This window comes from Thunnus albacares, chromosome 7, assembly GCF_914725855.1.
Source record: "Thunnus albacares chromosome 7, fThuAlb1.1, whole genome shotgun sequence".
Taxonomy (NCBI): Eukaryota; Metazoa; Chordata; class Actinopteri; order Scombriformes; family Scombridae; genus Thunnus; species Thunnus albacares.
In genome coordinates, this window is record NC_058112.1 from 20803008 (window position 1) to 20818648 (window position 15641).

At 39.4% G+C, this 15641-nt stretch overlaps 3 protein-coding genes across 4 annotated transcripts; 2 read left to right on the top strand and 1 right to left on the bottom strand.

The window, feature by feature from the left end:
- The first annotated feature begins 3046 nt into the window (after positions 1-3046).
- Positions 3047-4225, top strand: fibina (fin bud initiation factor a). Its single transcript, XM_044356956.1, has one exon. The coding sequence runs from the start codon at positions 3141-3143 to the stop codon at positions 3768-3770; it is 630 nt and encodes a 209-aa protein (XP_044212891.1). The 5' UTR covers positions 3047-3140; the 3' UTR covers positions 3771-4225.
- A 4028-nt stretch (positions 4226-8253) lies between these two features.
- tmem276a (transmembrane protein 276a) lies at positions 8254-11813 on the bottom strand. The gene is made up of 4 exons (XM_044356950.1): positions 10106-11813; positions 9522-9635; positions 9281-9418; positions 8254-9119 (listed from the first exon to the last, which is right to left on the bottom strand). The coding sequence occupies exons 1-4, from the start codon at positions 10506-10508 to the stop codon at positions 8872-8874; spliced, it is 903 nt and encodes a 300-aa protein (XP_044212885.1). The 5' UTR covers positions 10509-11813; the 3' UTR covers positions 8254-8871.
- Positions 11814-12054: 241 nt separating this feature from the next.
- Positions 12055-15238, top strand: spi1a (Spi-1 proto-oncogene a). 2 transcript variants are annotated; one of them, XM_044356953.1, is made up of 5 exons: positions 12055-12238; positions 12793-12886; positions 12967-13151; positions 14194-14326; positions 14427-15238. In XM_044356953.1, exons 1-5 carry the CDS (start codon positions 12212-12214, stop codon positions 14732-14734), a joined length of 747 nt encoding a protein of 248 aa, XP_044212888.1. In that variant the 5' UTR covers positions 12055-12211; the 3' UTR covers positions 14735-15238. The 2 variants fall into 2 exon arrangements, with proteins under 2 accessions (XP_044212888.1, XP_044212887.1); XM_044356952.1 differs by having other exon boundaries at positions 12065-12238; positions 14161-14326.
- The last annotated feature ends 403 nt before the right edge of the window (positions 15239-15641 follow it).

Sequence of the window (15641 nt, forward strand, 5' to 3'; positions counted from 1 at the left end):
TGCATCAGTGTTCCCACCTTGTTTTCTTGTATCTGCCTATCTGTTTTTTGAATCTTCAATCCCAGCAAGTTTTTGGACTTTTGTGTGTCTGCTTGATCCCTTTTGGTTTTGTTTGCCACTGCTGACGGCCTACCTGTTGCCAGCTCATACCCTTCCTATCAACAAAGTAAAGACTGCTTTTATCCTACTGCTCCTGTCTGCTGAGTCTACATGTGGGTCTCAATCCAAAATTGTTAGAGGAAAGAAAGATACACAGCAACTTCTGCATACAGACACTGAAATACAGGTCTGTCATATATCATTATTCCTAAAACTTTCTTCCCATTTGCAGGATGCTGTGCAGCAACAAAAACATTAACCCCCTGCAGCTCCACATACCGTATGGGATATGGGTAGATGGATCATCAAACAGAAGAAAAAAATATTTCCATTTCCAGCCCTGTGTTTACAGCTCACCATATGTTTCCAGTTTGTGCGCGTATTCCTGACATGCTGAAAGCCGTATCTGAGACCACCCTGTGATGATGTAATTATCCAAGACAGGATACGCAGCAGAGGGGATCGTAGCCCAGGGGACCCTCTCTCGATGCAGTAATATAATCACCTGACTGAAGTCATCAGAGTGAACACTAAATACACTCTCACAGTCTGGGAATCCAATAGAAATGCTTCAACTGTAAACTCTTTTTTAGGGATAACTATAAGATTGATTAGAAACTGAAAAAATCAATTTATTTTTCCTTTGACAATATATATTTTTGTACTGTAGTTTATTTGGCCATATTCTTGATTGTTTTTCTTTAACTAGTAGGGAAGTTTTATTTATTTTTTTGTTCTATTTTGAGATCAGTGCTCTAGTCACCACTTGTATGGTGATTCTGCGTCATCGGAATTTTACTTGATTTATCAAAAGCGTTTGACACTATTGACTTTGAAATTCTTCTTAGCAAACTACAATATTATGGTGTCAGAGGCACAGCACTCAGTTGGTTTGAAAGCTGTATGTATGGGAGGAAGTAATATGTATATGTAAATGTTCACAAATCTCAAAGTAAAACCATCAAATGTGGTGTCCCTCAGGGATCCATTTTAGGGCTGCTCCTCTTCATTCTGTATATTAATGATTTTGCGAATTCCTCTAGCATTTTACATAAAGTATTATTTGCTGATGATACACATTAATTCTTATCACACAAAAATCTCAATGATCTGCAAAATATTCTAAATGAGCAACTGGTTAAGGTGAATGGTTTAAATGTAATATATTATCCTTAAATATAAGCAAGACAAACCTTTCACTCCAATAGAAATCAAAATAATGTTGAACATGTTTGTATCAAAATAAACAGTTGGGTTATTGAGAGAGTAAAGTCCATCAAATTCCAGATGTTCCTTCATACTGATGAATTTTTAAACTTTAAGGGCCATATCAATGAACTGACGAAAAAATTTGAGGCTTTGAGGTCTCAAATTGAGGCTTTTTCTTCCACTTGAAGCACTTCTAACCATGAAAATTACTGTAATGTTATATGGTGCAATACTTTTCCTAGTTATCTTGAGAAACTACAGATTTTACTGAGGAAAGTTGTACGTGCCATGTCACGGTCATAGGTAAATGCTCCCACTGACTCTGTTTTCCACGGCCACAGTCTTCTGAAGCTCACTAGATGTAATATCTTTCCAATGCTTGTATAATGTATAATGGTTGATCTGTGCTCAATGACAGACTTTGTGACCTTATTCCGACTTATCTTCCCTCGTATACATACATATAAGACTAGAAAAAAGCATCTTATAAAGGGTAAGAAACATACAAGCTTCAGTGTGGTTTGCAGATGTCCGCAGGTGTGGTATGAGCTTGGTAACGCTATAAAAATGTCATCATCTGTGTCTGTTTTCAAAAAGAGCTTAAGGCAGCAGTTGCTACTAAAATATGATGAAGCTAGAATACCCTGAATGGCTGGGGAGGTCTAAACTAGTTATTCCACTCTGAAATCCATTTAAGCTGTACTGTTATTTCCACTTGCCATATGTCTCTATTTATTGTATCTTACCTATTAAATCAATATTTAGACAGATGGAATAAATGTCCTGGGAGCATTTTGTAATACTTTTTAGTTTCTTAGCTTAGTCTTAGGTGTTTTGTAGGTTGTAAATGATACTGTATAATACATGCACATTTTAAATCTAGAGAACATGTTAGTAAACACATATTTTAAATACTATCTGCTTAGTGTCTGGGCCCCTATTCTCAAGCTTCAGATAGCTTATCAGGATGTCCCATTTCACATATCACCATTATGTCTTATATGATTGTAATTTAGGTGATTTGTGAATAAAGTGAACTGAACTGAACAGATCTGTAGGCTTGAGACTTGAACTCGAGTCAGAATTAAGCCACAGAACTGGTATTGGGACTTGCCTCCTGTGTGTAGAAATGATTATAAGCAGGCCTTAAACATGTATTATGTTTGCCCTGTGCACTAAAAGGACTTAGTTGTGCTATGTAAAATATAACTTTCAAAGGAAACATAACACATTATAAAGAAAATGTTAAAAATGCTATTTTATCGGTCAGCATTGGGAGACCTTGAAAGACAACAATCTTGACTTGAAATTTGCATATAAAGACTTCTGTTAGACTAGAAACATGACAACTGCGAGTTCTCTCAAAACACTCAAAAACAGCTCGGGATATTGCATTGTAGTGTGAAATGTAAATTAATATACTGTATGTTTTTGTATTTTGACTGACATTAGGGTTTTTTTAAGCTCTGAAAAGGTTTCAGAGACTGAAGAGACAGATTAAATGCAAATATAGCTGCTGGTTATTAATAGAATGTAACTGAATGACAGAGACAAAATAAAAAAATCCCACTTTAAATCCAAACTCTACACATTGTTTAACATATGATCTAATTGCTCTTGTATGAATTAAAGGAAGAGCAGCAGGCTCATGACTCTGCACTTCCACTGTGTGGTTGGACTGGTCGGGGGACTCCAGGGGCCCTCCTGACTTTAACAGGCAGTCTGTGCCTTTTAGGTGACGGGGGGCTGTGTAACATGAGTCGGGATGAAAACTGTGCGCTGGATCCGACTACCAGCGCAGATGCTCTTCGCCAAGGAGAGAGAGGAGGTGCATGATGGATCCCGTCCCACTGCTGCTCATCATAGTCGCATCTTTACCATGTTACTCGGCAGTCTACACCGGGCCCCTCCAACCGGAGATCTCCAATGGCACCTTCCATCACTTCTATGTCCCGGACGGAGATTACGACGATACTGAGGACCCGGAGAAGTGCCAGATGCTGTTTAAATTCTCGGACGTGTATCCGTGCGGGTTCTCCGAGGAGAGCGACTCCGTGGTGCGGGACGACTTCATCCTCACCAAGCTGCAGGCGGAGGACGCGGCGCGGCTGCTGGAGAGCATCGGTCGGACTGTGGCGCACGACCTGGACGGAGAGGACAGCTACGGAAAGTTCCTCAGGCGGGAGATCTCACAGATCGGCGAGGCGTTTTCAAACGTGGACAAATCCCTGCTGGAGCTGGAGGTGAAGTTTAAACAAAGCCAAGAAACTGAGCTGAGAGAGGAGCAACAGCTGAACGGTCATGTGGTGAAACAAGTGGGTGACATCAGGGACAGTTTGAGGGAAACTACGGACATCTCTGTGGGACTGAAAGACAAACATGAGCTGCTGGCTCTCATCATTCGCAGTCATGGTACTAGACTGAGCCGCCTGAAAACAGAGTTTCTTAATGTAGGATTATAATGGGGTTATGGCAGCTTTAGTGTGCGTGTGCGTGTGCGTGAGAGAGAGAAAGAGATGAGACCCTCCAGTTCAACAAACAACTGGAAAGTTCATTGTGGCTTAGGAATATTACTCCATAAGTATCTTGAATATCTCTGACTTCTGGTTATCCGCGTTTCTTGGAAATGTGTCATTATAGGGAGCTCAAACAAAAACACCAACACATTCCTCTGAGTCATGAGGGGAAAAGGAAATGTGAACAAAAAATATGTCTGCAAGGAGCCCTCTGTGCCACCTCTGAGAAAGACATTTATTCAGAAGAGAGAATGATAATAAAATTCCTTCCAAGTGGATTTATTGGCCTCTGAATTAATAATACAGCCACATTTCTGTCTGTATGATTTAAATTATGCTGTTTACAGTCATGGGTTATTATAACTGATCAAATAAAAGCTTAATATTCATCTTAATCTTCATTTTGGTTGTCAAATTCATGAGTTTTCTGTTGAATATCTTACTTATTTGTCCTGAAACATACAGTGTCATACAGCAGTGTTTTGTAAAACTCCATCCTTTGAAGCTTGAGGTTTTGCAATGAAACCTTTGAAATCTGAACTTTTAAATTTTCAGCGGTGGAAAGTGACCCCTCCTCTCCTGTCATGTCTTTACATCACCATGTTTTGTTGTTGGCGCTACAAGTGGCAGTGACTCGACTGTCCCTTCAAGTGGCCCCGGTTAATTGGCGTCTGAAGTATGTCACTGCCTCCCGCTTCCATCTGGAAGTCATCGACTGGAGTATGAAATATGTTTGTCCGAAGGCAGCCGCTGTTGGCATTATCTACCCTTTTCTCTGTCACAATCTATAAAAAAATGCGGTTGATAGGAAATGTTGTTGTGTTGAAATTCTCCGTTGCTTTGGATGATGTCATTGTACTGAATTTAGATGTACAGCTTGTTTAAATCGCTGTCAAAATGCTCCAGTTTGACTCTTCTGCTGTGTCGACATACAGAATCTTATTTCAGACGCACTGTTTGTGAGGAAAGTTGCTTGGAATTCCTGAAAGACATTAACTCTGCCCTGAAGGGTCATACATACAAACCAATCCACTGTCAGGCTGTTTTAATTTGCGGTGCCTTGAATTTAATATTTTGAATGCCTTTTGCTAGTTATCAGTGTATTTAACTACCATTTAAAAAGCTTTTGTTCCAGCCAACGTCTGAAACAACCACAAAGTAACTGCCATAAGCGTGCCCACTTTTTTACAGAGATAATGTCTCTGCAGATGTGAAGGAGCCAGATGGGCTGCCATGGGCGCAACTGGGTGTGATTTCCTCTGTCTGGTTTTCCTCACAGTCCAGCTTCCCCTGAGGGACCCCTTTTTGAAAACAGCTCTGTGTAGCGCAGCACAGTGTAGGCCAGCCCTGTCAAAAAACCCGGAGCTGTAGGAGCTCCATGAACACAGAAACCCTATATGTCTATAAGGCTCTTAATTTTCAGGGGCACCGCACAGGGTTCCAAAGATTTGATTAAAAGATTTGGTTAGAATTTCCACTGTAAGGTAGCGAGGCTCACGAAACCTCCCAGTAAGACCCACCCATCTTACCTAATTTGTCTTTTTTGGCTCAAATCATTAATTCCTCCTATAGACAAATATTTTTTCTGTGAATGGGATTCAAGGTCTGTTGCTTTGAAAGCAGGAAGTCCTGCTGTTAGAAGAATGTATTCTCCTCACAGACATATTTTAAGGACAAACAAAGAAAGGTCAGGAATGCGGACCAGAGTTGACCTGAGAACACACTGATCCCTCTCTGTGCACATGCCTGCCTGGTGTTATTATTAGACAGTTGAGTGCTATTTAAATACTACAACTGCTACTAGTCCTATTATTATCACCGCAGTTAATAATAATACTACTACTACTTCCAGTAACTACTGTTCATCTGCCACTGCAACTTTTTTAGTCAAGAGTTGCTTTAAGTTAAGACAGAAAACTGGTGATTGTTCACACTTTAATAATAATAGAATGACTTTAATCATTGAGAAAAATCCATCTACTGATGAAGATGCATCAGTTCACATGCATATTTGAGGATAATATGAAGCTTCAGCAGTCTGAGTTTGTCAGATAAAGTGGATATCTTCCACAGTTTCAGTCTTTTTAGTAAAAATGTCCATATTTGTGTCTCGACAGACAGTTTTCCTATTCAGCTGCAGTGGAAGGATTATAACAAAAAGAGGGAATTTGAGACAAACAAGGCAGTAACTTTGAAAGATAATGACTTGATTGACTAATTTAGAAGGCTGAAGCCACTTAGTATCTTCAAATAAACTTTTAAATACATTTTTGCACAGAAGGAGGCTTGTGGATTTTGGCCCCCATCACTTACATTTAAAGTGCATTATGAAGGGATCTTCTAATGCTCAGTATGAACAGGAGGAAATATTACAACAAGTAAAACCTGTGTCAGTGTTCATTTGGACAACTGACTGTTGTTTTAGGACAGAAAAAGAGTGAACCTGTCCTTTAAATGCTCAAGTACAGAGTGTAGTGACTTTACATGTTTAAAACCTGCAGATGTTGCAAAACAACATAATAGATCATTTTGTCAGAGGTGTAAAGTAAGTACTTTTAATCTGACACTAATCATGTTCAGTTTTGAGGCACTGGCCATCGCTACATCCCTACATTTCAGAGGGAAATATGTACTTTATACTCCACTACATTTATCTGACAGCTGTAAGCTGTTGTCACTTTAAAGAGTGGGCTTTTACGTGAAGTTTTATGTGATGTAACACATGCAGTGAGCTCATAAAATTTGATTTGCTGTTTATAAAGTATTTTATATACAGCGTATAGTTCCAACTAGCCAGGAGTAATTGATGTAATTAAAACATTATAATAAACACACAGACTTGGACACATGGACTTTTCAGTGAAGAAGGAGACATCTTGTGTCCAGCAGTTAAACATCTGAGATGAAATACAGTACCAGTCAAAAGTTTGGACACACTCTCCCATTCCCTTGAATGAGAAAGTGTCCAAACTTTTGACTGTGACTGTATTTCATCTCAGATGTTTAACTGCTGGACACAAGATGTCTCCTACTTCACTGAAAAGTCCATTCTCAGTGTTTATGCACTGGAGGTTTCAAGTTCCCATATCACATTTGTGTAAGTTGAATGTTGGACCAGAATTGACTCCAAAGTTTTTCATCCAAAGTTGTGATGTCACAAATCATATTCATAGGCCCACCCCTTAAAATCAGATTTTCAGTGTGCACAGAGAAACTCTGCACACATCATCAGTGAAGCTCAAACATCCAACAGCAGGAACGAGAAGAAAAACATATTTTGAGTGAAGCAGGACTTTAAGGGGAAAAAATTATGGACTATTGCATGGTGGTATTGATACTTTTCAAGAGTCGGATTACGCTGCCAGGGGGCCCAAAGGAAAAATTGCTATTGAGGGAAAATTACTAACTTTGTTGAGAAATGTGTCCCATGTGAACACAACAAAGATTAAAATAATAAAGAGGCCAAGACAGGATTTTAACAAAGAGCCTCTACATAAGATAATAATACAGCCCTGAGTCAGTCGCCCATTTTGCCCAGTGTGTGATTCAGCTTTGCTCCCACCACTGCAGTATGTACAAGTCATTCATGAGCAGTATTTAATAGCGATTTACTGCTCAGAGTATCATTGTTTCATCATCTTACAGCTTGTCAGAAAGTGCAGATAATTTTACTATAGAATTTATATTCTGAACTATTAATATTTGCAAAACCACAGTCTCCAGTGGCCAATATTGTTTTAACCAACAATCAGGATTTCTTTCTTTGCTGCAGCTGCAAATAATAAGTCTATGAAGACAATAAATATACTTTGAGCCACACAATAGTAAAGAGGAACTGCTTAGAAGTAGGGAAACTTCAGGAAATGAGTGAAGCCAGCATTTGGATTAGATGTCAGACAGATTTAATTTCTCACAGAAGTTGTGGGAAAGTAATTACAGCCCACAGTGGCTGGTATGCATGTTGTCAAAGGAAAAAATATCATCCTTTTAAAATAATCGATCATACTACAAGTGCAAGTCTGTGCTGTTGTCAGAACGTCTGAAGTATGTGATCAGTTTTTGATATATATATATATTTCATTTCTTTTTTTTAATCAATTGTTGTAGTTAAAAGAAAGAGGTTTTATACCACTGCTTCACTTTTTCCCTGTTGTATTTTATCTGGATTGTTTTATTTTTGCCAATTTTGGTCACTGACTCAAGTTTTGGTCTCTGACTTTTGGACATTTAAATGTTCAGAAGTGGTTGTATGAAACAGATGCCTGCAAACAGCTGCTGTTTAGAAACATGCTGTAAAAGTTTTGCCTCCGTTAGCAGACCTCTCTCTCTGCTGAAATACCAGTGAACTCATGTCATCATATAAGAGGAAAGAAGACAGCAAAAAGGTTTAGATTATGTCTGTTAGGCGTGTTACACAGGGGAAATAAAATAGTTTTGCATGGCTGTTTTATTTTTCAAAAATATTTCGATGGGGGTACGACCTCAAGAACAACAAAACATTTCCCTCAAACACAGTTTGGTCTTAATGCTCATATTTTTCCCTTGAATAAACACAAATGCATCTGCATACATACAATTCAAAAAGTACATGTACATATCTTGTTTTGAATGGGTACATAATGATACACAGTTGCCCTTTGAAATGTGACGGTACACATCCAGAGTTTCATCTTCAACACAGATTTCATAGTTGTGCTATTGATCTTCTGCCAGTGTTTCTTTTTCTCGGTTTTTTTTTTCAAACTAGCATATTTTACAGGAAGAAAATTTAACTATTCTCCTCTTGAAGAGCAAGCAATAACACTGAACAGTTCATTCATAAAGAGGGACAGAAAAAAGCACCAGAGGAACTGAAATCATCTTCAGTCAAACGTCTCCCTCTTTTTCTTTTTCATGTGAGCGAGAGCCAGTGTCCTGTGCTCTCCCCGTGCCAAGCTGTCCGTGTGAAGGCTCTCTCTGCTGAGTCCCTGGGTAAAAACTGTCCTCTGAACAGGGCTCGTCACTGTTTCAGGATGAGACAGGTGTCTGTTAGATGTGCGGCGGCCTGTCACACACAGCCGTTCTCCTGCCTGGGCTTGTGTACCACAGGGGTGTGTGGAGGGTAGAGGGAAGGAGCAAGTGTGCACAGGAAGCCAGCCAGCAACGTAAGGCCCAGTCCACCCCAAGCACAAAACATGGACCAGCCATAACCGTGACTGATGTCATCTGGTATTCCAAACATGTAGCGAGGATAGCGGGACAGTTCAAAGTTGATCCCGGCCACGCATGTGCAAAGGGAGATTATGCAGCATGTCCCTGTCAGAGAGGAAGATAAAAAAAAAAAACCAAGTCAGACACGACAGCAACCCAATTTCATCTCCTCTGATGCATCATTACACCACTCTCTCATTAACAAAGACCTTACTGCCCCTGTGTGGTGACTTAGGGTAGTGGTCTTTACGTAAAGTAGCTCTCACCTCCCATGAGGAAGAGCAGTCCAGCGACATACTGCATCAGATCATGCTCCTTACAGCATCCCAGCACCCCGATGATCCAGCCGAAGAGGATGATGGATATGGCCATGCCAATGAAGCTGACCGTCATCCTCTGGAGGTCTGCAAAGCGCATAAGGAGAAGTGGCAGTGTTTTTGTTGGGGTCATGCCAAGTTTCACCACATGAATTCATAAGATTATGAAAATGCGTTTTGGGGAACTCACGGAGCGCGTGCCACTCGTCCTGCCTTATTGTCTTCGTCAGATTGATTGGCAGATTTCTTGGGAGCACCGCTGATGAGTAGTAGTATTTTATTGGTGTGCAGCGCGGAACCAATCCTGTGGATGTAAACAACACAAAAGGAGGATGTCACATAAAGCATTGCAATCAGATGAAGTGGATATCACAAGGCTCTCTGCTGCCACCCCTCCCCAAAAAAAGAAGCACCCAACCCCCCTCCAACACCACCCACCCATCCATCCACCCACACCATTGTAGAGTATTGTACGCATATGGAGGCTTCTGTTACTACAGCTTGCCCTTTTGTGCTGGAAAATACATCACGTCGATTGCATCGTAACAGTACTCCTTGTTATACTGCGTAGGCCTTGAAGGTCTGTGCGCAGCATCAGCACCTTAGCGCATTCGTGCACAAAGTGTTTACGGATGGCGCCTCACACACACACACACATACACACACACACACACACACACACAACAAAACACACACACACACACACATCACAAATGTCCAAAACAAACACATTGAGAAATAGTAGATATGCAAATATGTTTCCCAAAAACCAACCTTTAAAAATCAAATCCTCTGTCTCCAAGTCAAACCCCCCTCGGTGGCACTTTCTCCACAGTCCCGTGATGGTGGAGTTGAAATGCCGACTGCAGAGGGACTCCATGGCCGGGGCAGGAGGCAAGAAGTGCCGCTTAGCCCGCAGCAGCATCTCGCCGCTGACACTGGAGCCTCTTCTCTCCACATTTTTCTCCTTTGGCAACATGCGAAGTGGAAGGTTGTTGTTGGAGATGTAAATGTAGCCGGGGTCGTTTCTTTTGTTTGAATAATTCTTGCAGCGTTCCCGGTGCCTCCTCGCATCAGTCTCGTACCAGTTGTCAGTGCTGATGGCCACTGCAATCAGTCCCAAAGCGCAAAATGCCAAAAAGAGACCCGCCACGGTTAAAGTCCTCATAGCAGCCATGTTCCATGCGTTTCTCGCCTCGCTGCCGTGATAATTCCACGGGACAGCAGGAATCCGCTCCTGGCTGCTGCTGCTGCTGCTGTCAGTGTCTGAGGCGGGGAGGAAATTCAGCAATACATGGAAATCTGAGATGCAGAGGTATCCCCAAAGCCCTCATTTCTTTGATTTGTCAAGCATCACCGAAAAGAGACAAATTCCGGGGCAGAGGATAAATAAATTTGGGCCCTGGATGAGCTATATTTTGGTTGTCTTCTCTCGCCTCTGAACTCACTCTAGCCTAGATACTGGTCAATCCAATATTTCTTTCCAGTAGATGGAGACAGAGCAAATATTTGAAAGCCCCCATGCCTGCACTCATAGCAGATCATGATCTGCAGGGATAGATTGTTACCAAAGTTTGACAAACTCATACTATAGAGGAAGTATCCACTCTCAGGTGTGTTGTTTTTAACCATCCACTGTATCACATGAGCTGCTGTTGTCTAAAGTGTTCAGTTATGAAACACCGTTAGACAGATCATATTAAACTGAACAAAAGGCCTCATTTTCTCTGTCTGGCATACAGGAAACAGTTTCATCACATCCAACAGATTGTCGGTGGTAACTTTCCATCCCAGTGAGGCCACACAGATCAAGAAATACGTGAGCAGTCGGTAAAAATGACAAAAAAAAAAGTGAGTCAAGTGTCAAGCAAGGATTCAGGATGAAAGTATGTCAGTGGATATAGGTAGATCTGGGTCTTTTTGGGGGGAAAATATAACAAAACCAAACAAGTTACAGAGACATAGACTGTCCATTTCAGTCATGTTTTCACTGGTTTCATTCTCATGGTCAGTGCTTCCTCAATTTAAACCATAATGCCACATTAAAAGAGGAACAAGCCAGATTCCAAACTTCACTTTTGGTTTCGGCATCTTTGTTCAATCACTCTTGAAAATTCCTATGAACAAAACTAACTGGGGATTTATTTTGACTGAAACGTGATAGGAAGAAATGAGTGAATCACATTTTTTTGCTGCACTGCCAGGGCAGTTTGATTTTTCGATTTAATCACAGAGAGTTAAATTAAAGAACAGTATCATTTGAGTTTAGTTTCATCTTGTGTTAGGAACATGTGCAGGATTACGGTTAGTGTTACTGTGAGGTCACATCACAGCAGCACTAAAACAGGAGGAGGGGGGAGAATAGAAGGGCACAGCACTGAATATGTGTGATAATAAGTGATGTCTATGTTAAATGTGTGACTTTTCCACAAATATGCAAATATGGATACTAATAAAACAGATTTTTTCGTATGGTTTGGCACAGATACACCTGCTGTTATTACTTTTTTTTCTGGGCCATAATAAGAATATTATGAATAATTATGAATGTTATGTAATTACATATAATCTACTGTCAAAACAGAAGCCTCATATCGTGAATTTCTTAACAATCATACCTCTTTTGATATACAGGAAATGCATATGTCAATATGATTGGTTCAAATATGACACTCGGCCTTCAGGAACTAGCTGATGGTATGAATTTGACAAGATTAATGTAGACTGTAGGGTCCGGCTTATTTCTCACTTTCAGTTCCTAATTTTTGGTGAAGTCAGAGCTCAGCGACATTGCGTGTGTGTCTCAGTGAAGAAACAAGAAGAGGTTTATCATTCATCACCAGCTTCAAGAACCAGAGATTCTCATGCTGCCTTGTTTACATGATGGACGGATATGTCATATCATCTGTAAGTGCAACTGCTTTATTGTATCATATTAGAGTTTCAGTCTTTAGTCGTCATAGTTTTATGACAGTAAATTGATTATTACTGTTTATGATGTGTGATTCTATAGCTGTTTCTATTTTTGAGTTTGATATATTACACTTATGTTTAAATGTCATTGTAGAGAGCAAGGTGAGCCTTTTATATTTACTGAAGACTTACTTTCAGATTTCTGTGTGTTTAATAAGGACGTGTGTATTTGACTTCTCTGTGGAAACTGGAAAAGTGAACCTTAACATAAAGTACATCCATCTTTATGTATTGACCTAGTCTGTTTGGTAACTTTATTAATTAACTTTGCTATTATGTTCTATTAAAAGCAATACAAATAAAGTTTAAAAAGTATTTCTAGCGTAACAGTTGAATTCACCTATGTGTCACTCTACGTGAAAAGTACCCTGAGATAACTTCTGTTGTGATTTAGCTCTATATAAATAAAAGTGACTTAATTTTGGACACATAAAGTGACACAAAATGTATTTTCTCAATGACAAAAATCTAATATTTCCCCTCCAAAGGCTTCAGAGGAAATGATTCCAAATGAGTCAGAGAATTATCGGCCACCGGCAGAGCTGTACCCCTACCTCACTAATGTGGGGGAGATTTATGAAGGTGAGATGACTTGATTTAACCATTAATAAACTCATGGCTACAGTACATGGCTGGGTGCCTTAACCTCCGTCGCTTCTCAGACCATAGATGGGCCTTCCACTCGGAGCGCGTCCAGCCGGCTGACTTTGAGAATTCTCCAGTAAATCACCTCACAGAGCTGCAGTCTGTGTCTCCTCAACAACTGATACAACCCTACCGCTTCAGCAGTGAGTCCCTGCCCCTCCACCTGGATCCACCACTCGCACCTCTCTCAGTGTCGCCACAAGTGAGTTCATGTTTGAAAATGTATGATGGTGCTACAACAAAAAGACAAAATCTTTACTTATGTGATCTGAAAAACTGATATGTACCCATATTGACAGAAATGTTGAGTATGATTATGTACATTACAAACCCAAAACCATCATCCTACAGCAAGAAACAAGGTCAGTTTTGAATGTGATCTTATTGAGCATGCAACAGTGTTGTTTTGCACTGATGAAAGACCATTGTGTATTACTACATTACTGTGATTCACATATTTGCTCATTGTATTTCCCCTGAGTCAAAAGACATTTACACACTGCAGTCAAGTGTTTATAAGCATGAAAGGACTAATACAAGAAAAACTAAGGTTTTGTTATTTTTTAAATTTATTTTTTAGGTAAAATTGGCACTGATTTGACACTGGCAAATATGCATTATCAATTCATTTGTTGATTATTTTCTTGATTTCAATGCACATTACAATTTTAACAACACTGAAATTAACACTCATAGATATTCAGTTTACTAACAGAAGATTGAGATGACAAAGAAAATCAGCAAACTAAGCTTGAAATAGAGAATTTTGGGCATTTTTGCTTTACAAAATTACAAATTATTATTTTTTTTTTTTTTTTTACAAACTATATTATATTTATTGACTAATCAGTGAATCAGCTAATGTTAATATATATACAAACTCCAGAGCTGAATACTGTATAAAATAGAAGGAGGAATGTTAAATGATATGATAAAGTCATGGCTAAAAAAGTCTAAAAACAAAATGCAATTTCAGCTACACAAATACACTCCGTGATGTGGAGAGTTGGGGATATTTTCACTGAAATGTCATCTACACCACGTGGTCTTGCTGAGCATTGAATTCTATTTTAGCAGAGTTAACTTCCTCTTTTAAGACAATGAGAGTGTTTAAACAAAAATGTCAAGCGATGAATAATAACAAACAGGAAAGTTGTATCTTTATCGCTTCTTTGTCTTAACTTGACCTACAACAAGCTTTTCTCTTAAAGATTCCATATTACACCTCATCCCTGTGCTACCAGTACCCACCCTCTGCCTCGCCGCCCCATTACTACTCAGAAGGGGAACAAAGAGGAATCAGTCCCCCGCTCGAGGTATCAGAAGGGGAGGATGAATTTGAAGACCAAAGCCACCCCTCCTTAAGGAAAGACACTAGTATGTATTTCCAACTCCAAGTTTCTGCTGACATTAAATTCTAATGTACTGAAAGTCAAAGACAAAATTGCATGACTCAGTCTCATATTTTCCAATCTAGACAACAAGAAGAAAATCCGCTTGTACCAGTTCCTCTTGGACTTGCTACGAAATGGTGACATGAGCGACAGCATCTGGTGGGTCGACCAGGAAAAGGGCATCTTCCAGTTTTCAACAAAACACAAAGAAGCTCTGGCAAACCGCTGGGGTCTTCAGAAAGGAAACCGGAAAAAAATGACCTACCAAAAAATGGCTCGGGCTTTGAGGAACTATGGTAAAACCGGAGAGATTAAAAAAGTAAAGAAGAAGCTAACCTACCAGTTCAGTGAGGAAGTTCTGAGGAACCTCTATTCACGTCAGTATCACTGATGAGTAAACAAAGGCTGTCTCTTTTTACACTGAAAATCACTAAACTCGTCAAGATTGTGTTTTGCTTGTAGATTTGCAATTTCATTTAGTTTTTTTCCACCAAGTTTTCTTACTTATTTATTTGCTCTGCCAGTGTGCCTCCTCTGTGGCATTTATTAACTTCCATATAAACGGCTTCATTTCAGACTTAAGTTTGTGTCTCTATACAAGGATGATTTAAGATCAGTGACACAAAAATTCAAATGTTATTATGTAACATTTTTGCATTGAATATGTGTAAATTAAATAAATATTATGTTTTAGTCATTTTGTCAAATTACTTCAATGAACTGAATCTATTTTGAAACCAGCACATTATGGCTGGACAATATATCAATAATATATTGATACTGTGATATGAGACTAAATATCGTCTTAGATTTTGGATTCATAATATTGTGATATGGCGTAAGTGTTTTCTTTTCCTGGTTTTGAAGGCTGCATTATATTAAAGTGATGTGAACTGACCAGACTGTTTTAGCTTTTCTATTATTTTCATTTACCCACTTAGTCATTATATCTACATTTCTGATCATCATTTATCAAAAATCTCATTGTGTAAATATTTTGTGAAAGCACCAGCAGTCATCCCTACAACATTATCGCAATATCAGTATCAAGGTATTAGGTCAAAAATATTGTGATATTTGATTTTGTCCATATCACCCAGGCCTACAGCACATAGAGCATATTTAAGAACATGACTTCTTTCTAGCTCTGCACAGTACAAAAAAATAAGTTTTAAACCTTGTTTAAATAGCTTTACAAAAGGATATTCTTTGTCAGTCCGTACAACAAAATGCCCGGGAGGCCTGCAGGATCGACCACACAAAGCCTACACACAGGCCAAATTCAAGCATACTGTTCA